At 44.2% G+C, this 22,144-nt stretch overlaps 2 protein-coding genes across 3 annotated transcripts in view; both read right to left on the bottom strand.

Annotated features, from left to right (window-relative positions):
- LOC147420727 (uncharacterized) overlaps positions 1-16,658 on the bottom strand; it is a 99,319-nt gene extending 82,661 nt beyond the window's left edge. For both annotated transcript variants that reach the window (XM_086503928.1, XM_086503927.1), the window contains exon 1: positions 16,326-16,658. In XM_086503928.1, coding sequence (XP_086360054.1) covers positions 16,326-16,592 — 267 coding nt within the window. In that variant the 5' untranslated portion in view covers positions 16,593-16,658. The remainder of the gene's footprint in view (positions 1-16,325) is intronic.
- Positions 16,659-21,163: 4,505 nt separating this feature from the next.
- Positions 21,164-21,657, bottom strand: LOC147420728 (uncharacterized). Its single transcript, XM_086504576.1, has 2 exons — positions 21,556-21,657; positions 21,164-21,448 (listed from the first exon to the last, which is right to left on the bottom strand). Exons 1-2 carry the CDS (start codon positions 21,640-21,642, stop codon positions 21,164-21,166), a joined length of 372 nt encoding a protein of 123 aa, XP_086360702.1. The 5' UTR covers positions 21,643-21,657.
- Between the last annotated feature and the right edge of the window lie 487 nt (positions 21,658-22,144).

Genomic DNA, 22,144 nt, shown 5'->3' on the forward strand with positions numbered 1-22,144 from the left:
TATTCTCTGGCACATCACCGACAAAGGGTCTTAGAAGGCTGACATGAAAAGCATTATGTATTTTCCAACCTTCTGGTAGCTTTAACCTGTAAGCTACATCGCTGATCTTTTCTGAAATCTGAAAAGGACCATAATATCACATACTGAGCTTAGGAAACAAGCGTTCCTTGCCTTTCCTTTTCCTTAACCTGGCCTTTTCAAAGCGCAAAAGCACCCAATCACCAAGTGAAAATACAAGTTCATGACGGTGACGATCAACAACTTTCTTTTGCTTAGCCTCAGTCTTCTCAAGAGCAATCTTTATCTTCCTGTATGTTTCATCCATATCTTGCACATACTTGTCTGCCTCAAAAATCTTGTCCTTAGTCTGCAAAATGGGCGGGACTTTCTTCCCTCCTTCCACTATCTCAAATGGTGCCTTACCTGTTGACGTATGCACAGTGTTATTGTAAGCATATTCAACCAATGGAAGATGGTGTTCCCAAGTTGCCTTGTGCTCTGACACATAACATTTGAGCAGGTCCAGAACAGTAGAATTTGCCTCTTCTGACTGTCCATCAGTTTGCGGATGAAACGAAGAAGAGAACTTTAGCATAGTGCCCATGTTCTCAAACAATGCCTTCCAGAAAAGACTCGTCATACGTGGATCCCTGTCATTGACAATTGACTGAGGCATCCCGTGATATTTAAAGATATTGCTCATGAATATCTTGACCATGTGTTCTGGCTTTATCTTCTTCCTCACAGGAATGAAATGGGCCTGCTTACTGAACCTATAAATGATAGTCCAAATCCCATCATTGCCTGTTTGCGTCCTTGGAAGATCAAAGATAAAGTCCATTGCTATGCTTTCCCATGGCCTATCTGGGATCGGCAATGGTTGCAACAATCCCAATTGCTTTTGTCTGTCAAATTTGACTTTTTGGCATACTAAGCATGATCTTACAAATGTGTCAACATCTTGACGCAAAGCTGGCCACTAGAAGAATGCCTCAACCCCTTTCACTGTCGCATCAATTCCACGATGTCCGGCATATGGTCCATGACTTTCCATCAAAATCTTTGGCCGTAACTGTTTAGTGACGCATAACTTTCCATGCATCATGAGAAAGTCATTCTTAAGCATATAGTGCTCATGATGTTGCCCATCAACAAGCTGGTCATAGATCCTTGCAAAATCTGAATCTTTAGCATATTGTGTCTTCATTTCATCTAGTTCACAATGGTACAGAATTGACACTGCTGAAATTTGGGGCTTTCGTGACAACGCATTAGCCACCACATTCTTTTTCCCTTGCACATGCACAATCTGAAAATGGAACATTGACAAGATGTTTGCCCATCGCTCGTGCTTCTCAGACAACTTCGTCTGTGTGAGAAAATATCGCAAGGTTTGATGATCCGTTTGGACAACAAAATCAGCCCCTAGCAGATAGTGTTTCCAACTAGTAAGAGCATGAATTACTGCCAGCAATTCTTTCCCATAGACTTGCAAGTTCCTTTCAGTCTTCAAAAGAATTCTGCTCTCATATGCGACTACTCGGCCATTCTGCATTAGAACTACACCAAGACTATGGCCACACGCATCACACTGAACCACAAAAGGTTTTGAAAGATCTGGCAAAATGATTACCGGATCTGAAGTCAGCTTCCCTTTCAAGTGTTTGAACGCTAAAATTACCTTGGCTGTCCACTTGAAAGTAACTCCTTTTCCTTGTAGTGCATGGAGTGGAGAAGCAATCTCAGCAAAATTTCGGATGAACCTCTTGTAGTAGGAACATAAGACTAGAAAGCTTCGGATGTCATGTACGGACTTCAAGTCTGGCCATGATCTAATTGCTTCCACTTTAGCGGGATCCATGCGTACCCCATCCTTTGAAACAATGTGCCCAAGGAAGTGAATCTCTTGCAAAAAGAATTCACTCTTCTTCACATTAATGAGTAGCCTGTTCTTACGTAACTCATTGAAAACTGCAGTCAAGTGATCCCTATGCTCCTCTTCAGACTTCGAATAGACAATCATGTCGTCAAAGAAGGTACCCACGAAGTTTCCATGTGGTCTAAAATTTCTGTCCATCATTCTATTAAACGTGGCAGGAGCATTTGTGAGACCAAATGGCATAACAAGAAACTCATAGAGACCAAATGTTGTCCTGAACGCAGTCTTATGGACATCTTCTGGCCTAATGCGTATCTGATGGTACCCACTCTTTAGGTCTATTCTTGTAAACAATGACGCTCCCTCAAGCCGATCAAGAATGTCATCTATCATCAGTATGGGGAACCTGTTCTTGATGGTATTCTTATTCAAGGCGCGATAGTCAATGCACATGCGCCATGAACCATCCTTCTTCTGCACTAAGAGTACAGGCGAACAAAAAGGGGATGAACTGGGCTGAATCAGCCCCTTCTCTAAAAGCTCGTTGACCTGACTCATAATCTCTTTCTGCTGGGCTGCACTAACCCTGTATGGTGGTCTATTCGGTGGACTAGAACCTGGCACAAGATCTAAAATATGATCCTCAGGTCTCTCAGGAGGTAACTCCCCTGGTAAAGAGTCCGAAAAACAACCACTGAAACCACTCAAAAAAGTTGACCTGTCTTTATCTGAGGTAGACAAATTGGATACAACTTGAGGTACTTCTTTTGCAAAGATCAAGTACGCAGAAAGATGATTCTTTATTACAGATGAAATAGCAGAAGCAGAAACAACTGGAACAGACTCGCCTTTAAGCTTTACATCAAGGACATGAGTCTTTCCTCTATGTACAAGGGTAATCTTTTTGTTGTAAGTATCCACCATAGCATGCAACCTGTAACACCATGGGATACCCAGTAACACATCACAGCCCTCAAGTGGCATAATATGAAACTCTTCCGCATCCACATAACTCTAAATGTGCAGAACGAAGCTTCCCCAAAATGGGAGTAACGGGCTCTGAATGACCTGGGCATGCCAAACCTGCTTCCCCTGTCATACCCATCTCCTCTGCACGAATGCCCAACTTTGATGCCAATTCTGGTGATATGAAATTTGCACGGGCTCCTGGATCAAAGAAAACCAGCACTGTCTGGTCTCTAACTTTGCCCCAAGCTCTGCACAGCTCCGTGGCATCTGTGTTTGGCTGGTCTCCAACCAAATCTGGAACAAGTCCTGCACTTGGCTTTGGCTTCTTCCCTTTATGGTCTGACTTGTCATCCTTATCCTGTGACTTCTTCTGTGGGCATTCATTTGCAAAATGTCCTTCCTGTTCACAAATGTAGCATTTCTTGGCCTCCCTAAGAGCTTTCCTTTCTTCAAAAGTTTTGCCAGAAAAATGCCTTTTTTGCCCTTGTCCTCGTCCGGAAAAAGATTTAGACTGCTTCTTGGACGTATCACCTTCTTCAGTGGAGGGCTTCTTTGTGGGAGGCTCAGAAGGCTTTGCTGCAACATTGCCCTTGGCTGAAAACTGTTTGCCCTGGGACCCTTTCTTGTGGCTATTAAATCCATCGGAATCTCCCTTCGACAGATTGCTGGCCACTCTTGCATTCTCTATCAACAGAAACATATTCATGACAGTAGTCTTTGTGCAGTAGTCCCTGATTTTCTTGGGCAATCCGCAACAGTACTTCTCAATCTGTTCTGACAATGGCACAAACCTGTAAGAGGTGACTGGCAACACCGCGGCCCAAAACTTTTTATTGTACTCTTCCAAGTTCGCACACTGTTTAGCATTCAACTCGTGCCATTCTGTCATCACATCCACTTCAAAAGTGTTTGTCAACCATGCAGGCACAAAAAGATGTTTGAATTGGACCCACGTTGTTGGGGCTTGACCCTGGTTCAACAATGCGGTCCACCATTGAAGCGCATTCCCTTTCAAGAAAGTGGCAGCCTTGCGTATCTTTGAAGTTTCCGTGAAGTTTCCTCCAGCATAAGCTACGTCGAACTGTTGTATGAAGGTCACAACTCGTGCCATTCTGTCATCACATCCACTTCAAAAGTGTTTGTCAACCATGCAGGCGCAAAAAGCTGTTTGAATTGGACCCACGTTGTTGGGGCTTGACCCTAGTTCAACAATGCGGTCCACCATTGAAGCGCATTCCCTTTCAAGAAAGTGGCAGCCTTGCGTATCTTTGAAGATTCCATGAAGTTTCCTCCAGCATAAGCTGCGTCGAACTGTTGTATGAAGGTAAAAGCCTTCAATTGATCCTCAGTTCCTCTGAAAGTTTCAAACTTCACTCCCTGCCCACCTTCCTTGTAATCCTTAAGCTGACTCAAAGGAGCCACATTATCATAAGCAGGTGCCTGTAACAGTGGTGCTCCATGAGTGTTCATTCCAGCACTCGCATCAACTATTTTACCTGTCATATCTGCATTTGGTACGTATGGCTGCGAAAAACCAGCCATACCAAATTGTGTTCCAGGCACTCGAAACTGGCCGTAGGCACCATGAAAACCTGGTTGGACACCCATGTTCGCGTACATAGGGTTACCCATGCCTGTTTGCATTGTCCCGAACACATTCCCTGGCATATAACCTGGGGAAGGTCTGGGGAAGGTCCAGCCATAGCTTGAAACACTGAACCACCTCCAAAATAACCAGGATAAGTATTAGGTAATGGAAGGGTCTGACGCATAGCCTATTCATTGCTCCCTCGACCATTCACAAACGGTTCTTGTCCAGCTAAAGCAAGCTGCTTTGGATCATTGGACACCGCTAGTTGCTCAACCACATGGGCTTTCCCTCGAGCATCATGAGTCCTCTGCGCATTGGAAATCTCCTTTTCCTGCAACGGCTCAGTCATGCCCTGTGTAGGAGGCTGAAAACCCTGTGTCGGAGCCTGTAAGAACTCCTGCATCCTTGGGTTGTTAGCCAACTGCTGAAACATGTCCATGCAGCAACGCAGTTGAGTTCTAAACAACCTGTCCTCTTCTTGAAGAGTTGAAGGAACTTTCTCCGTGCCATGTGAGGAAGATCCCTCTTCAGGTACTTGGTCTCTCTTCTCTGCCATAACGACAAGCTCTGTGTTGTTTTCACCCACAACAATCCACGCTGCACTTTTTGAAGAAAAAGTGACTATCCCGTCGATGGAACCATATAACCGGCCTGTACAACGTAGAAGGCGGTACTATTTCAATTACTTGTTAACTTTACACAGAGCACTGAGAAGGGAAGAGAACACAGTTGCGTCCAGCGACTAGAATGTCACTGCGCACACGAGATCGACACCCTGTAGGCCCCAAAGACTGGCGTCCCTTTCGGTATTTCTTTATTCAAATTAAGACAGACGATCCGACCACTTAGCACAAGCTTTCACAAAGCTGTCCAAACCTGGCGAGGGCTGAAAACGCAGGTTTTCGACCTGATTTTGGCAGCATAACGGCGCAAAAACCCCTGCAGGTCAAAAGCACCTGTCTAGGACGGATTCCCTCGCTATCTGGAAGCTTTCTAGTGAGCTGTCACAGAATTTCAGCCGGCTGTAATTCCCTGTTTTTCACTATCGGGTGCCCAAAAGCCTGTACACGCATCCCAAGGCTCTCACGAGGCTCCCCCGATGTTCCCTTGCAGTTTCGGTGCGAAACCCTAAACCTGCAGAAAAACACAGCAGGCTGTAATTCGCTGTTTTGGATCGTTTTTTGCAGAGCGAACACGCCTACGCGTGTCCCAAGGGCTCCCGCACACAATGGGACAGTTCCCCTGTGAATTGGACGAGTTTTCACACGAGAAAACTCTCCGAACTCGCAATCTTTCGCGATGGAACTGTGCGTACCTGTGGGGGATTAGCAATTAGCTAATCCGGTTCCTGTTCAGAAGGCTCTTGCCTTGGCAAACGCGCATAAACCCCAAGAACTGTACATGTTCATCTGAGTAGCCCATCTAGTGGGGCATTACCATATGTGCCAAAGAGGAGAGAGAGATGCACGAGAGCAAATCATCGCGCTACATGAGACAGAGGAGAAGGCAAGCTTTCCATTAAAGCTGTAGACCTGCACCCACTACTCACACACACACTGTAGCTCACTTATGTTCAAAAATCAGCCTCCTCTCTCAAATTGGGCGCCCCCCCTTCATGCTGGAAGTGGCAAAACTGCCTGGAGCCGCCATGTGTCCAATTTGCCCCTTTTGAGTTAATTCTCTAGTTCCCACTGACTTATAAAGTTATAAGTGACTTTCCGAGTGGCGCAGACAAGCTTCCATACTCATCATAATTCAGTGCTAACTGGCCCGATCAGTCCAAAACTGACCGACCCAGACTCCCGTTGTGAGAAACCTATTCGGCCGCAGCCGTTTCACACTGGCCATGCAATGTCCACTTGCACCTTTTCAAGGGTTCCGGGGAAAACAAGTAAAAATAAAAATAAATAAAAATATCTAGTACTTATTTACGGAAGGCAACAGGAAAAATACACCTCCTGGTGAGAGCAAGAGAGCACTAAGGTTGGACAAGGACTATGATTAGCCAAAGTGGGGTCATTGACTAGCCAAAGTGGAATCCTTTGCTACAGAGGCTACATTTCAGTTCTGGGTGTGGCTGCAGTGTACAAAGGGGGTCAGATGACCTAGAAAGATACAATGGCAGCATCTCCTAAAATTTAGGGAACTGCTATTTTGGGACCTGAAAATGTGTTAGCGTCATTACCTCCGGAATGACAAGGGGAACATTTTATTACTCTGCCGTGAAGTCAACTGGGCAACCGGTCGGGAAATTTTTAGGCGGCAACCCCGAAACGGGAAATGGCTTGTAAATGTGTCAAGTGGCACATTTCTGTGCAGTTTCCTCATGCAAGAGAAGGGGGCGCTGATTTTAGAGAGGAGAAGGCTCATTTTCATGCTCACTGGTTGAGAGCTTCAACGGAGTGCTTGCTTACCTCTTATGTACAGTGCGGTGGTAGGAGTGATGCCCTGCACGCTACGCATTATCGCCTACAAAACCGACAAAAGCCATAAATCGTCTTAGCAAACACTGACTGTTAGTACCTATGTAATAGGAACACACATCTAGCACATGTACCAAATCGACAGTCACATCACATGATATCACCGGACATCACAGGACATCACATGACACTCAACATTCATCCGGATCTTAGACCATGATTTATCGGCAATGTAGCTAGCAATCACATCTAGGTCCAATCGGGACCTCATTGATGTCCAATGATTAACCCCTATTGCAACCATGTTTATTCGAGATCAATCAAACCAAAATACTGCAGTCATTTCGTCTATCAGTTCCTGCACTTAAGAGAAGTCAAGAACAAATCAGTATCATAATCAAGAATTCCATTTCATAAAGTCATACAGCAGAATACTGTCAGCTTTCAATATCCCTGAAGCTCAAAGAGACATCAGTGACTCTAGTATCTAAATCAAGGCATCTGTTGACAAAGGAGCGGAGCGACTCCCCTCTTGTGCATCCCACTGCACCAGATCTACGGCCAAGCTGAATTCTGGGTTCCGTTTGGAATAGACTATGCTAAACCAAAAGCATCGAGGTAAAGTTTCACAATCTAAGGAGTATCTGCTAGGTCCTCCTCCTCCATCCACTTCGCATCCAATGCAGGATAGTTCTTGAACTTAACCAAGAACCGCCTTCGGACTTTACCTTTATTCTTCGTATCCTTATGTGCCAAAATCTGTTCAGGAACAAGGATCTCCTCGTTTTCTTCCACTTCGGGTTGCTCATCAGGCACATCACCCTTAAAAGGTTTAAAGAGACTCACATGGAATGCATTGTGAATCCTCCAAGTATCTGGCAGTTTCAATCTGAAGGAGACATCATTTAACTTTTCAGTGATCTGGAAAGGTCCGTAGTATCGCATACTAAGCTTTGGAAAAAGCCTCTCCCTTCCCTTTTTCTTTCGTAGGCGTGCCTTCTCAAAACGTAAGAGCACCCAATCATCCTCCTTCAATTTCATGTCGCGACGATGGCGATCCGCTGCCTTTTTCTGTCGTTCTTGAGACTTCTGCAAAGTCTCGCGAACCTTGGCAAAAGCCGTATCCAAATCTCGAGTATATTCATCCGCTTCAAAGATTTTACCTTTCGTGCTTAGGAACGGTGGAACCTTTGCAGCACCTTCAACAATCTCAAATGGCACCTTCCCCGTCGAAGAGTGTATCGTGTTATTGTAGGCAAATTCCACCAAGGGTAAGTACTTTTCCCATTGAGTCTTCTGATCAGAGATATAAGACTTCAATAAATCTAGAACCACTGAATTTGCAATCGTAGGTTGCCCATCAGTCTGCGGGTGGAACGATGACGAGAACTGCAACCGCGTGCCAATGTTCTCCCAAATTGCCTTCCAAAACAAACTCGTAAAGTTGGAGTCTCTGTTGGAGACAATCGTCTCAGGCATGCCATGCAATCTGAAGATTTGGGCCACAAACAGTCTCGCTAAGTGATCTGGCTTGATTGTTTTCTTCATTGGAATGAAATGAGCCTGTTTGCTAAATCTGTCAATAACAGCCAGATACCATCGTGACCGCTCTGTGTTCTCGCGAGATCAAAAATGAAATCCATCGCAATACTTTCCCAAGGGCGGGTGGGTATGGGTAAAGGTTGTAACAATCCCTGTGCCTTATGTCTGTCAAACTTGACCTTCTGGCATACTAAGCAACAACGCACAAACTCTTCCACATCCTTTTTGAGTCTTGGCCAAAACAAGTATCTCTCTACCCCCTTCATGGTGGTAGCAATGCCACGGTGACCCGTAAAAGGTACACAGTGGCATTCAGTCATAACCTTTTCCCTCAACCGCTGTGTAACGCACAACATAGTCTTTCTCAGTAGCCTTCTTGAAGAGAGTATCCAGCTACTGTCTCCCCATCCTGTATCCGTGTGAAAATATCTGCAAAATCTGTATCTGTGCCATACTAATCGACCATATCCTCGAAGCTCCTATGATGTATCGTGGAAATAGCCAGAACCAACGGCTTCCGAGACAAAGCATCTGCCACCACATGCTTCTATCCCTGCACATGGACAATCTGGAAGTGAAACTATGACAAGATGTTCGCCCACCGCATCTGCTTTTCCGAAAGCTGCTTCTGTGACAAGAAGTAGCGCAAACTCTGATGGTCTGTAAAGACTAGTAAAATCCGCTCCGAGTAGGTAATGCCGCCACTGAGTAAGAGAATGGATACCCACCAAAAGCTCTTTCTCGTATATCTGTGCTGTCATCTTCGGCCTAGAGAACAATCACCTCTCGTAAGCAATGACATGGCCTTCTTGTATCAAGACCGCCTCCAGACTACGACCACAAGCATCACAATATACTTCAAATGACTTTTGCAAGTCCTGCAAAGTCAAAACTAGTCCCGTAGTCAATTTCTCTTTCAATGTCCGAAAGACAGTCAGCTCTGTGGATCCCCACGAGAAAGGGACTCCTTCTATGTCAAGACATGCAAAGGGGAAGCAACCTCTGCAAACTTTTGTATGAACCGCCTGTAGTACGAACACAGTCCCGAGAAGCTTCTAACTTCATGGACATTCGGGCCAATCCGGGATAGTCTCTATCTTGGCTGGGTCCATTTGTACTCCAGCTGCTGAGACAATGTGTCCCAAGAAGTGTATCTCTGGTAGGAAAAATTCACTTTTCTTTGCATTCATCACTAACTTGTGATCTCGTAATCCCTGAAAGACCTGAAGCAGATGATCTCTATGTTCTGCCTCATTCTTGGAGAAAACAATGATGTCGTCAAAGAAAGTGCCAACAAATAGTCTGTACTCTCAAAAAATCATGTCCATCAACCGGTTAAATGTCGCAAGAGCATTGGTTAAGCCAAAAGGCATTACCAAAAACTCAAATAACCCAAAAGTAGTCCGAAAGGCTGTCTTGTAGACGTCTCTCGGCGCGATTCGGATCTGATGATATCCACTCTTCAAGTTAATCCTGCTAGAGCACGAGGACCCTTGTAACCTGTCGAGTATATCATCGATCCTAGGAATCGGAAATCTGTTCTTGATGGTGATTTTGTTAAAAGCTCTATAATCGATGCACATCCTCCAATATCCGTCTTTCTTCAAAACCAACAACACTGGAGAGCAATACGGTGAAGTACTAGACTGGACAAGACCCTTTTCCAAGAGGTCTTTCACTTGGTTCATAATCTCTTACTTCTGTGCTCGGCTCACACGGTAAGGTGGCCGGTTCGCTGGTGTGCTTCCAGGTATCAGATCAATGGTATGATCTTCAGGACGAGCAGGTGGTAACTCTCTGGTAGGCCCTCTGAGAAGCAATCAGTGTGAGAGTGGAGAAAATCTTGGCGTTCTTTATCAAGTTTAGACATATTTGTCCTATCCTTATCGCTCAATTCTTTCATAAAGATCGAGTAAACAAACAGACTGGATTTCATTACTTTTGAAATGGCCGAAGCCGATACAATAGGGACAAACTCGCCCTTCAATCTAATATCAAGTACAATTGTTCTGCCCTTTTCTGTAGTCAAAGTCGCTTTCCTCGCTCGATAATCGACCACGGCGTTGTTCTTATGGTACCAGGGAATCCCTAAGAGAACATCGCAACCCTCCAAAGGCATTATGAAGAAGTTCTCATGCCCCAAATACCCCTGACAATGCAGCCGGAGTTTGCCAATGACAGGTGTAATGGCTATGTCCCTGTCGGGTGCCGCTAGAACTGCCTCTGCAAGTGGTCCCATCTGATCGGGAGTAATCTCGAGCCGCGACACCAATCCGGTGAAATGAAGTTGGCCTTGGCTCCTCCATCAAAGAAAATCAGGGCCTCTTGATCTTTCACTTTGCCCCAAGCTTGGCAAAGTTTTGTACTCTCATCCATGGTGTCGGGATCGGTACCCACACAATCTCGAACCAGTCCTGTTCTCATCTTGCCTTTTCGTCCACGATCCTCAGTTGCTCTCGAACTCTCAGGCCTATCGTCATCCTTATTATTCTGTCCTTTTTGTGCCTTTTTAGGGCACTTCGCAGAGATGTGTCCCTGTTCCCCGCATCCAAAGCACTTCCCCTCCTTGATGAATCGAGCTCGCTCCTGAGGAGTAAGCTTGGGTCGTGCATCCTTTTTCTCTGGGTTGCTCTTTTTCTTTCTACTTTCATTCCCAGAAGTCTGTTCGGCTCGTTGTGTCATGTTCTCATCTGTGGGGTAGGTCAGACTGCCAGAGTGAATGGCAAAGGCCCGGTTCGTATCACTCTTGAATAGAAGCTAACTTCTGCTCCAAGCAGTGATCTCGGATCTCTGTAGATAGACCCAAGGTGAACCGCTCAATCTGTTCTCTGAACAAGATCTTCTTCAATGAAGAGGCGGGTAGAAAAGAGCTCCAGAATCTTTCACAATAAGCATTGATTGTATCTTTCTTGGTCATCCGAAGATGGTTCCAAGCAGCTTGTATATCTCGTTCATATTCTGGCGTCAACCAAGAAGAAATAAAAATCTTTTTAAATTTCAACCATTTAACTGGCGCAGTCTTGTTTAAAAGAAGCGTGGACCACCAAGTACGAGCATTCCCCTTAAGGTAAAAGGTAGCTCTCCAAATCTTGGAGTGCTCTGAATAGCGTCCTCCCGCGAAAGCGATGTCAAACTGCTGTATAAAAGACAAAGCCTTCGAAGCATCTGAGTATCCTGAAAAAGTATCAAACTTGATCGAGTGGCCACCTTCCTTAAACTCTCGGACTTTCTTGCTTTTATCTTCGAGAAAGTCATACTGGTTGGCTTTGTAAAAATTCTTCTTGTTCGTATAGAAGTTTCCATCATCAGAATCTGAGCTGTCTGTAGACGAGTCCTCAGTAGAACTGTCAGTCTCTGGGCGAGATTTAGCCTTCTTTGCCTTTTTCTTACCCTTTCCGAAGCTTTGTTTCTTCCTTCGCTTCTTACCTTTTCTGTCTTCTTCACTCGAATCTGAAGAGCTAGAAGAACTGTCAGAAGAAGAAGAACTGGGTACTCCTTCAAATCGAACACGCTTCTTCTGTTTCTTTGCCTTGTCAAAAGTCGACTGACGACCCAAATATCCCGGGAAGTCGGTGCTTTTCTTATGCTTTTTGCCGTGCTTTTTGGCTTTCTTTTGCGCGTCAAAAAGCTGAGCTATCCGTGCATCAACCACCTCTTGTAATTCCTTCTCTGAATACTGTTTGTGATCAGAAGGTTTCTTGAGAGCGGGTTTCAGGGGTGGTGTAGTGGTTTTCTGCCACTGTGCATGCACTTCCTGAAAAGAAGTCTCGCTCATATATTTTACCAATTTCGGATCCTTCGCAAAATTGCGCATCATCTTTGTTGCATCGCCAATCAATTGACGACGCTTCATCTCTCTTTGCTCCGCCTGAGTAGGCCGAGGCGGGCCATACTCTCTGTCTGAATCTTCGTTGTGATCCCTGCCCGCATCTCCAGATGCAGAGGGAGTCGATTGATCCTTGCGTGAAGCCATAGGTGCCGCGGAAAAAAAAATTGGGGATTGGATTTCCCATAGAAGAGAAGCCGGCCGTGCTCTGATACCACTGTAACAGACTTGGACACTCCAAGTCAAGAATCAATCGCGACAGCGCCAAATAACCACTTCAAAACAATTCACAGATCACAATAGATTTGCACTGCCCAGCGGAGTTCCGTGCCTAGAGATATTGGCCCCAAAGACTGGCGCCCCTTTCGGAATTTCTTTTTGTATTAAAAATCAATGTCAGAGTACAAGAGCGGTTAGGGTTTCACTCTCAGACTCTGCGTCCAGATGCTCTGAGAAGTGAGGCCCTCACCGCATATAAAAGGGTTACAAGGGATGCCCAAAAGCAGAGCCCCAAAAGCTTGAAAGCAAAAGCAAATTCTCTCTCTCTCTCAATCACAGCAACAAAAAGCAAGTTCTCTCTCTTTCTCTCAAAGCGTAGCCTCAAGAAAAAGCCCAAAAACAGTTTTTGCGTCGCTTGTGCTTTTTTTTTCAGCTTCCGTAATTCACGCCGCAAAATCCGAAGCTACTACCACGTGGCACTGGCGCCAGATTAGAGTTTCCAGCCAACAGTTAGGGTTTGCAGGAAATTAGGGTTTTTTGAAATTAGGGTTTTTGCTGCTGTCGGTAGCCACGTCATCACTTTGTGACAGTATCTGCTAGGTGTAGGCACTAGGGAGTGTTCCCATACAAATCATTAGTACCTGGCCTAGGTAGTATCTGCATACAAAGCACCGCTTATAAGTAAGTTTAATAACTTACTATTATAAGTAATATATAGTAGCATTTTAGCAAGTCGTGGGTTTTTTGTTTGGAGCCTGCTTGACCCAGCTACTTTTACCTATACAGGTGACTCCAAATACTTTTACCTATATAGAATACTTTTACCTTTTTGTTTGGAGCCTGCTTGACCCAGCTACTTTTACCTATACAGGTGACTCCGAATACTTTTACCTATATAGGTGACCTTCGGAGTCACCTCTCCACTTACTATCCCCATACCTGCAGTACTAGTACCCAGCAGCACAAATACCACCCGACGTTTTTCACCAATACATCCAGCACTCATGGCGTTTTTGCCCAGCATCAACCCATAGCACCAGATTAACCCCACAGTACTAGATCATCCATAGCGTTAGCAATTTTCGGCCATAACCTCGTCATACCGTCGCACATCCAACAGTAACACCAGCGTTTTCAGATTCAGTCCCCCAAATCAGCTAGTGTTTTTTCACTTTTCAACCCACCCTCAACATCGACCATAGCAGATCAGCCATATCCTTGTTGGCGATTGCAGATCCCATCAGCTCCACATGCGTTTTGCATTTTCAGCCCTTAGCCTCCCAGATCCAAGCATCCACCACAATATCCCACCAGCAACTCTTAACATCTAGGACCATTGTATCAACATTTGTGCAATCTAAAGCAAATACCTCTCTAGCAATAGAAAGCAGGACCCGACCCAATCCGGTGTCTTCTCTCTCTATCACTCACAGAACCTTCACTCACAATATCTCCTCTCTAGACTATTGCATCTCTCTCTCAAGCAGTAAACGGAATTCTCTCATGAAGTAAAAGGAACCTTGGGTAACACTAAGCACTAATCCTGAGTTGTAATCGTTGTGGTCAATTGCATCCTTGCAGTGTTTCCCAAAGGTATCCCTAAGGGTATTTCAAGAACCAAATGCATCGACACGAGCACCCTTGGCCGCCATATCGGAAGAAGCAAGCATTCCACCCAAAAAACCAAAAAAAGACTTTGAATTCAAAGGTTTGGAACCTGGAGCACCCCAAACTCACCAATTTCCTATACACTTGGCGCTCAGTCTCTTCTTTGGCTACTTCCTCAAATTCCTCAACATTCGATCAGCTGATCAAGAATGTGATCAGCTTTTTCTTCTTTGGCAATTGCTTTATCTTAAGATTCTGTCTTCACATTCGGTCTCCCACTCATTCTTTGACAAATTCTCTGTCAAGATCCATGGAGTGTTTTGCAAAAAGTCGGATTGGATCCTCCGTAGAAGAAAAATCAATTAAAGCTAACTAGTAAGCCATTGGCGAGGTAGTGAATCCACAACAAACACACAACTCAACTTGAAAACTAAAACCACTTAATATTGAAAGAGCACGGAAGACGAGACATGGTAGCAAGTTCTCTACCCAAATGCAATGGCCTTTGAGTTAGGCGCCCCCCACAAGTACTTTTTATACTGATAAAGCCACAAATTACAATTGTTGGGAAGTCACTCTACAACTGTGCAACCATGCAATTAATCTACAAGTGCAAGGCTTCATTTAATAAGGCACATGGCCAAAAGCAACTAATACCAAAGCTCTGGTGCCCAAAAAGCAATGGCGTCCTTAAGAGTCAACTCCTTTCAATAATTTTAAGCGGAAAGTGCCTGCGTCCAAAGTGCCGCATCGATTGCCGCGTTTCACGCCACTTCCTCTACCATCGTCCAAGACGAAAATCCCAGGCCATACAGATCCATGTCTGCATCTCTCTCTCTCTCTCTCTCTCTCTCTCTCTCTCTCTCTCTCTCTCTCTCTCTCTCTCTCTCTCCAACCCCTCCCCAGTCAGGTATGATATTGCCACATCAATTTTTTGTGACATAAGTAGTGACTAGGGGACTCAACAATTTGAAGGGTGCATTTGATGCATGTAGGATCATGTCCCATGGAAGAAACCCACGTCCTAATAGGTAATCCACCATGGCTAGCAGCCATAGAAAATATGAGACCCGTCTAACTATATGCAGATCCAATGTGCTGACCACTACTGTCTCAGATATGCATGTGAGAGACCTAAATGTAACCATCTCTCTACTGTCTAACTAGAGCAATGCGTCCAATCCTAATTGTATACTCAAAAACAACCCGAGCCTGACCATGCTCTGCAAAAGGACACTGTCACTCCCCTGAATCCCTGTAAAGCTGAGAGATCGGTCTCCCCTTCCATATCCAATGTCCATAACCGCCAGGATGAAGCCTCCTCCGCAAGAAAATGGGGGTCTACATTGTGTTAGTCTTTCATCTGACAAGTTACAACCTCAAAGTCCAATTGTGTGGTTTGCTTTTGGGGACACCAAAAAGAAAGCATCTTTCTCAACCATGGTTTTGCCACACTTTGCCAGAAAATTTGTCATCCCATTTTGCTGCATCTGCCCCATGAATCCTTTCAGCTTTTTCCTATATAAATTATAATTAAGGCTTGAAGGAATTCAAACAAGTAGCAATTGCATTGCACTGGAGACCACTATTATGTTATCTATTGTTGTGCTTGTACGTTTGCACGCAAACCTTTTGCATATTCCTGTTTGCTTTATATCCTCCACAATACAACCCATGAGACTCCCTAACAAATGCTGATAGTTACCTTTTAACATCTCATGCCATTTGGACTGCAAGGTGGCGCACAACAATGTGAGCCTTGGGTTTTGATTACCCACTATCCCAAAAAACAGACCAGAAAAAATTGTTTGTTGTGACTCGTACGATAGGTTATCATGAGCCTCTTCATTGAAATCGATAATCACAATCACATTACCATTTTTTTATGATTCTGGAGAAAATATCTTGATTTACTATCAATTAGTAGGAGGGAGTTCAAGCACGGCATCAAGGGCCTTTGTTTAGACAAAGTATCGATAAATACATATTAGATTATAAACAACAAAGTGTCTTAAACCTCATCAGGATATGGGTGCTTTTTGCTGGCTATCAATGGCTCCTACTTATTGGAATGAGGAGTAGAATGTCTCTTAAAATTTGATATGGCTTCAAATGCTGTTTAAACACTTGTCAGAACCCAATGCCTGATAATGAAACAGCTAAGAATATCAACCCTAAACTAAATATGCAGCCATTCAGAGTAACAGGTAGACAAGGCAGCGAGTCGAAACAGCACAGTGAAGTGCTCATTTTGGTAAAAAAGCATACTTGTTCAATGACATTGAGCCTGGCACGGACAGGAAACTTGAAGAAGCTTGGAGGGAGTGAAGGTCTCTTGGTTACCGCAGGACTGGGCTGAGACAAGGCGATAAGGCGAGGTACAGATGGGTTCAACCCTCGTTCGTCGGGGTCTGAAGCTGCTTCTGTGTTGGTGGTGGATGACATTCCAGTAATTGCAAGCGTAGTACGAAAGTAGATGTCTTTCGAGTATCCCGTGTATCGCTCCAAGCGCACACTCTTGACCTCGGCGTTCATGTCAGTGCCCCCAGCATGATTGTAGTAGCGAAGCGGCGCTTGAAGAGTTGCGCGAAGGCACCTTCTCTTTTTGGTAGCTAAAATATATCTTCTCACTATTCAAGAGGATATATATAGTTTTCTTTGATTACACGAATATGAGATCATAGGAGATCATAGTCACGATGCGTCCCGTCTCTCCCTTCGAGGTTTGCCCGAGTCTCTGCTAGCTACCACTAGGCCGGGTTGTACAATGTACATGCACTCAAACAAGAGGAAAAAAAGTGATAAATCACGAGGATGCAACCAAGAAGACGAGATTATAGTAAAACTTACCCTCTAATTTGTGGAAATTCCCAAAATACCCTTCAAATTTCAAACATTCCTGTGCAGGCTCTAGGCTAGGTAGATTAAAATTGAAACCGAGATAGAATTGCCGAAAAGCGCGTGGGCGAACACACACACACACACTGCCAACTGTTAAAACTGTTGAAGGCTTGTGTTACACAGGGAGACACAGACTCCAAAGATCATAGTCGCGCAAGATAGATAGATAGATAGATAGATAGATTTCATTATCGTCCTTAAAGGTCACATATGACCCATGGGACCAAAAAAGAGAGCGTTACAACGAGGTTTTCAAAGAGATACGTATCAGTTAGGGACTGAGGGTCCATTGGAAGAGAAAAGAGGCAAAAGGAAAATAGAAGATCCTAACACTAGGTTGGTAACCTAACAGGACATAAAAGTGTCCTTTCAGGGTTTTGAAAAAAACCTCCAAAACCTAATAGGACATAAAAGTGTCCTTTCAGGGTTTTGAAAAAAACCTCCAAAACCATAGTAGATCCACTCATTTTGTAAAATCCTTTCATGAGGTTATAGTTCAAGGCATACTACACATGGAAAAAATAAGAAACTTGTAAAATTTCTCATCTTTTGGTCACACCAAGCCTCCAATGTTGATGGACCAGTACATTTTCATCGAAACAGTCATTTCTTACGTTTTGTTGCATAAAAATAAGATTAGGGATTTTTGTAGGACTTGAGATAAATTCCCTAGTTAACTTAAATGGGTTGGTGATCAGAACATATGATTGCTTCTCACTCACTATTTTTTGTTTTGCCAAAAGAAATAGGTACAAAAAAGTTGAATTTTTGCCATTCTACAAACCTATCATCAAAGTTTCTATAGCCACGCTCAATACAAATAATATATGCATGTTTTCTTAGTTCACTATTGTACTTTAGGTTCATAAGGAGCCATGGAGCATGTCAAAAGAATAATACATCTCTTACTAAGGGGAATCTTGGGGACAAAGATGAAGTGCTAAATACAGCAAACATGAAAAAACCTGGGTTCAACATTATGAGTTGTAGAATCCCATAGAAACTATTCAATATCTATCCAAATTTGATCCTTATGGCTAGATATGGTTACTACCTACAAAATGCATGTAGTTGTCACAAGAAACTATTAATATTGAAAAAGCTATACTTGATATACTAGAATGTTTCATTTTCTTCTACAATTGAAAAAATCAACCATCGTTGTCTACTATGCAAAATAGGGTATTAGGTGCCCCAAAACTCAAGGAATATTAGCTTTATGTTACAATATGCGACATAGAAAATCAAAACTGCATTTGGATATCATGAAAGCCACCAAAAAAATCATAGAAGAGCTAAAATTGGCTAAAAAACAAAATTTGACAATTTTTGTAATTTGGTCATAACTTACAACTTTAACATTTATTTCTCCCTAGAAGCATCAAGACATGTTGAGGACTACTAAAGATAGTTATCTAGCATTATAGACCTCACAAACATGAATTCTAGAGTGGTATAGTTGCAAAAAGTTGAAAAAAGCCAAAAACAAGACCCGTTTTTTCACACAGTTTAGGTTGTGAAATGTTGTGCAAGGACAAGGTTAAAGATGGAATTGATATTCCAAAAAAATGTCGAGTTTTTTTCAGCTTATGAGACAATTTTCTAGACAGATAGCACCTCAAAATCCATTTTGAAACTCTTGACATAATTCAAGGAAAATGGTCACTTAACAGGACATAAAAGTGTCCCAGGACATAAAAGTGTCCCATTACCAACCTAGTGCTAAGGGGGTTCGAGAGACGGAGATGACGGTTTAGGAGTTCGAAACTCGTGGATGATGGCTTTACCACCTCGGTAGACAACCATTTACCTTGTTTACGAGCTTCATGCATCTTCTTGAGTTCGCTAGCTTTAAGCTTGAGTTGATGTCGAGTCAGTTTCTCGGTGATCCAAAGCATTCTTCCCTTGAGGAGGCAATATTGTTGCAGTAGTTTCATCCGTGCTTCTTTGTCCTCGAATGTAAGAATACATTGTTGAGGTGGAACTGCCTTGTTTGTATCGTTGATCCAAGAGATGGAATCGGGCTTGATGTGGATTGGTTGGAGGATATCATTGAGCTTGGTGATGGCTTCTTCGAGTGTGTCTTCTTCTGTGCACCATGGAGAGTTGAGCCCTCCAATCCTGATCTTGAGGCCAAGAGACTCTTGTTGTTGATTTTCTTGTAGCACTTTTTGTATTTGTGTATCGAGCTTCTTGTGAGTTACCTCGTGGAGTTCTTTTTGTACCACCATGACAGTTTCGATGAGGGAAGCTTCGACTTTGTGAGCTTTTGTAAGTAAAGCTTGACTCTCTGATTCTTTTGCTTCCTCAAGCGAATGCAAGCGTTGCTTAAGCGACGCGTTCTCCTTGATTAACTCTTGGATCTGCATCTCCAAGATTGTAACCCGTGCATCTTGACGGGCGAAAGGGTCTTTTTTTGGAGCGGCCATCATCGCAAGAAAGCTCTTGCGGCTCTATGCTGGAGTACTAGGGGAAGACATAATCAAGGCCCCTGTGTGAATGGTTAAGTCTGTCAAAACAGAGTAGAAGGTTCGGACCTCGTCAAGAACCAGGTCGGCTTATGGCGAGCAAGAATGCGGTGTTTACATAGGCAGAAACATACCCTTATGCTTGCACTAGAGCCGAAACTGTGTCAACTTCGTGGCCTACCACTACCACCGCTAACAGACAATGCCAGAGAGAGAGAGAGAGAGAGAGAGAGAGAGAGAGAGAGAGAGAGAGAGATGACGAAGACCGTTATATAAAGAGTGAGTGCATCTCTTCCTTCAGAGTGTGGAAGTTTCTCTATCTTCTTATTGCCGCTACGCCCTGCAAGAAGAAACAAAAGAGGGGGAAGGGGACTTTTAAGGTGGGAAAAGAAAGGCAATCAGAAAATTGATCCCCCGTGTGTAGCAGGCCCATTACACCACAGGGCGGGGGCACCCATTTAAGTGTGGATCATAGGTGAGAGTCTTCCAAGTTCAATGCCAACAAACTGGTAGAATTAGCAGGCAGCTGTGATTGAGGCCCAAGCCCCCCTTTCTAGAAATGGAGAGAATATAACTTGGAAGTCGAAGGCAGCTGCCCCATAATCCATTGGCGTACTACTCCTGCTTATAAAACTGCACCTAGTATCAATAGCAAGTTGCTCCTCATAACAGTCTCCGTTAACATCCTTTGTGGGCTCCTTCACAACGTTAACCTCTGCACTCCTTCCCTTCGATGTGCCGAAGCTCCACCTCCTCTTCTCTTTCTTTTGCTTTCACAAACATATGTAAGTGAGTCCCGATTCGACTTTTCTCTTGCTAATAAATTTGACAGTCATTATAGTGCTATGATCATTCCTGCTCTGAGTCCTGACCCCCTCACGGACCATTTACCGCCACATTGCCTACTGCTCTTGCATGCACAGCTCCATTTGTTGCTGCATGCATACGATCAATCGACACAAGAAGCACAAGAAACTGAGGGCGACAATTGACACAAGAAGCACCTCCTGCAATGGTGCAAACTACTCAACACGAGAGAGAGAGAGAGAGAGAGAGAGAGAGAGAGAGAGAGAGAGAGAGAGAGAGAGAGAGAGAGAGAGAGAGAGAGAGAGAATCTCTCCAAATTCTCACTTAAAAATGATGATATTCTAGGTGATCTCGAGAGTCGAGAGCCATGGAGTGACTTCTCTTTTTACTTGTTTTAAAAATCCCAATTCTCAAGATACCCCCAAAATAGGTCTGCTCAATTTTACGTGAGGATCATCATTAGTAGGAAGCTCTTTGAGGAGGAAAAAAGGGGGGACCTAGCACGTGGAGAGAGAGAGGCTAATTGAAAAAGATTTTTGCTCTGTGTGTGAGATGTCGTCCAACAACCCGATGAAGTGCATGTGCGCTCCTGAGGTGCTCCATTTGGCCTGTCAATGCCATGCACCAGGGATGTATGAGGACGAGCCAGTGCAGATAGAGACTACATTTTCTTGCTTTGCTTGGGCACATCGCGAACATAGGAACGGGAGCAACGACGACGACAATGATGAACGAAGGGAAGAATGGATGCAAGGTAAGGGCGGAAGACTTGTCAAAGAGAAACTGGAGAATCATGTGTTTGAGGCAGATGGTGAGGGTTGATGCAGCAGATGTCAAAGAGTAGCAGAATCGAATCGGAGGTGCATCCAAGGCAGTTGGGGATCGGTCGAACCTGGGCATCACGCTGCAGGAATGTTGTGAGCAAGAGAATCATATGGGAAGTTGTGTGGGAGGTTGCTCAATAAGCAACATGAAACAATGCCGCACATGTGGCCTTTCAGTGCAGGAAAAGGCCCTGCATTGGGTCACCAACAGCGGATGGACCCAAGAGTGAACCTGCCTGTAAATATCCCATGGATACATTCCACCAGCAGCAGCAAACATAGGAGCCATCATGCCGCCAGAGCCTTGAGACACATGTGCACCCTTTCGTGTACGTTCCCGAGTTGAAATCTCAAATAAAGCCTTCCTCACAAGAGCTGCATCACCAGTCACCTACATGAAAGTTTGACTCTCAGGCCTCAAAAAAGCTATTCATTAAGAAACCCTATACCCGAAAATTTCAAAAGACCCAAATTTCAAAAGAGACAAATAGATCTTACCTGCACAAGCTCATCAGTGGAGCCAATACATGGCGAATGTTGCTCTTTTGGCAAGATTTTGATTTGGGCACCAATTTCCTTCCACATTTGCTCAATTATCTTGCCACCCTTCCCAAGCAAATAGCCAATGTGGCTCTTAGGGACTAGAAGCCGGACAAACATGGGCTGAGGAGGCTCGTTATCATCATCATTTATCATCATCATCGGCCTCTGTAATCCTGGCATGGACTTTGACAAGGGCTTCTTGAGCAACACAAACATAGTAGCCTTGTTCTCTGAATTGGTCAGTAGAGGAGCTGATAAGGATTACACGTTCGTCAAAGCCAAAGACGGGGTCCTTTAATCTTGGATCTGTACTCTATTCGGAGGGCCTTAATGGTGGAGCTCCTTTGCCAATGAGGCTACCAAATCTTGCCAACAGGGCAAAGAATACGGTACTCGGTCTCTTCAGCTTGTGCGGGCTTCTTTTGCCTCCCATTATGCATTGCAGTGTCATCTTCATGGAGGGAAAGCTTCCCAGACAAGCCACAATAGCCTTCCATAACGTACAAAGAAGCTCAACAATAAGGCAAGCTTCGTGTAACCAAGG

The sequence above is a fragment of the Adiantum capillus-veneris genome, chromosome 28, assembly GCF_014529385.1.
Source record: "Adiantum capillus-veneris isolate H3 chromosome 28, ASM1452938v2, whole genome shotgun sequence".
NCBI classification, from domain to species: Eukaryota; Viridiplantae; Streptophyta; class Polypodiopsida; order Polypodiales; family Pteridaceae; genus Adiantum; species Adiantum capillus-veneris.

What these genes read in the sequence shown, in the direction of transcription:
- LOC147420728 (XM_086504576.1), bottom strand. Translation starts at nt 21,642, where the DNA reads ATGTGGAAGGAAATTGGTGCCCAAATCAAAATCTTGCCAAAAGAGCAA. An exon ending in CCACTGATGAGCTTGTGCAG is followed by an intron (nt 21,449 to 21,555) that starts GTAAGATCTATT and finishes ACTTTCATGTAG; the next exon opens with GTGACTGGTGATGCAGCTCT.